Below are 1657 nucleotides of genomic sequence, written 5' to 3'. Positions count from 1 at the left end.
AACAGTAATAATAAAAAATATTTTTTAAAGTTTTTAAAAATAATTGGTTTCTATTTGATTATATTGAAAAGTGTAATTTTATTCCTGTAATCAACGGGAAGAGGACTTCATCATTACTCTAGTCCTCAGTGTCACATGATTCTTCAGAAATCAGACCAGATTTTTGCTCAAAAAACATTTATTATTCTCTGTGCTCAATAGTTTTTCCCAAGATTCTTTGATTAATAGGAATTTCAATAAACAGCATTCATTTGAAATTGAATTGTTGAATGTCCTTGATTAATAAAGCGTTCATTTCTCAAAATAACATTATTTGTATTTAAAATCAAACCCCCCACTTCGCAAAATAAAACCCCCAAAAACGAACAAACACCCAAATAGTTTGCTATTCAGCCACTTGTTCTTTTAGTTGAACAGTTTTAAGTAATGTTAAGTAATCCGTTATTTAAATAGACTATTATAGTTTTTAGTTATTAGAGAAACGTATTTAAATTGCACGAAGACAAATGATGCCCATAAACCTGTATACACATATATGCTCAAGCGCCATTTTTGTTTTGCAGAATGGCACTCTGAAGCTTGTGGACCGTAAGAAGCACATTTTTAAGCTGGCTCAGGGTGAATACATCGCTCCAGAGAAGATCGAGAACATTTACATCAGGAGTGAAGCCGTGGCGCAGGCTTTCGTTCATGGAGACAGTCTGCAGGTGAGGAGAGAGAGCCACGCTCGGGTAGAGGCGGAACAGAACAAGCCTTTATTATTTGCTGTTCTCTCATTTCTCCACAGGCTTGTCTGGTAGCCATCATCGTGCCTGATCCGGACTTTCTGCCCGGCTGGGCCAAGAAGAGAGGCATGGAGGGCTCGTACGAAGAACTGTGCAAAAAAAAGGTAAAGACAGATCTCCCAGCTGCATTTTTATTCCCTTTTTTTCAGAGAGTTGCATGCTTAGGTAGATTTGGGTCTTGAATTAAAACGTAAATCGCAGAGTTTTGAGTGTATATAATGTGTCTCTATGTTGATTTAGGAAGTGAAGAAAGCCATTCTGGAAGATATTGTCAAACTGGGTAAAGAAAGTGGCCTGAAGTCTTTTGAACAGGTGAGGTTTGTCTTCATACACTCAGAAATGAATTTCCATTCTTTTAGATTATACAGTTTCAGCTTGAAATGAAACTAGTAAGAAACAAGTAATATTCATGCACTTGAATGTGATTAGTTGTGATTTATTGTGATTTTGACAGCACTAAATAAACTATATTTAACTAATCACATTCAAAATAAAGGTTTTGTTTGAACTGCATGAATATTACTTGATTTATTGATTTAATTTTATTTTATAAATACTTTATTCTTTACATATTTACTATGTATATATAAAGACACGCATGCAGTATATATTTAGAAAATATTTACATGCATTTACGTGTATATATGAATATTCATATAAATTCTGAAATTATATAATTACATTTTTCATATTTATATACACTTTTATGTACTTATATGTACATAATATACACCGTACACACACATATGTAAATAAACTGTGATTAATCATTTGTCAGCTCTAAGTGTATTGTTAATTACTTGCATTTGATTTTAAGTAATCCTATTTTTAAAATGCATGCACAAAATGTGTGTGTGTGCATATATATATAT

At 32.5% G+C, this 1657-nt stretch overlaps 1 protein-coding gene across 1 annotated transcript in view; it reads left to right on the top strand.

Moving 5' to 3' along the window:
* LOC122344738 (long-chain-fatty-acid--CoA ligase 1-like) overlaps positions 1 to 1657 on the top strand; it is a 3090-nt gene that overhangs the window by 638 nt on the left and 795 nt on the right. The window contains exons 3-5 of the mRNA XM_043238290.1: positions 564 to 707; positions 788 to 889; positions 1026 to 1097. Coding sequence (XP_043094225.1) covers positions 564 to 707; positions 788 to 889; positions 1026 to 1097 — 318 coding nt within the window. The remainder of the gene's footprint in view (positions 1 to 563; positions 708 to 787; positions 890 to 1025; positions 1098 to 1657) is intronic.

The sequence above is a fragment of the Puntigrus tetrazona genome, chromosome 5, assembly GCF_018831695.1.
Source record: "Puntigrus tetrazona isolate hp1 chromosome 5, ASM1883169v1, whole genome shotgun sequence".
NCBI classification, from domain to species: Eukaryota; Metazoa; Chordata; class Actinopteri; order Cypriniformes; family Cyprinidae; genus Puntigrus; species Puntigrus tetrazona.
The sequence above is the reverse complement of the archived record's forward strand: the minus strand, read 5'-3'. Positions and strand labels throughout refer to the sequence as shown.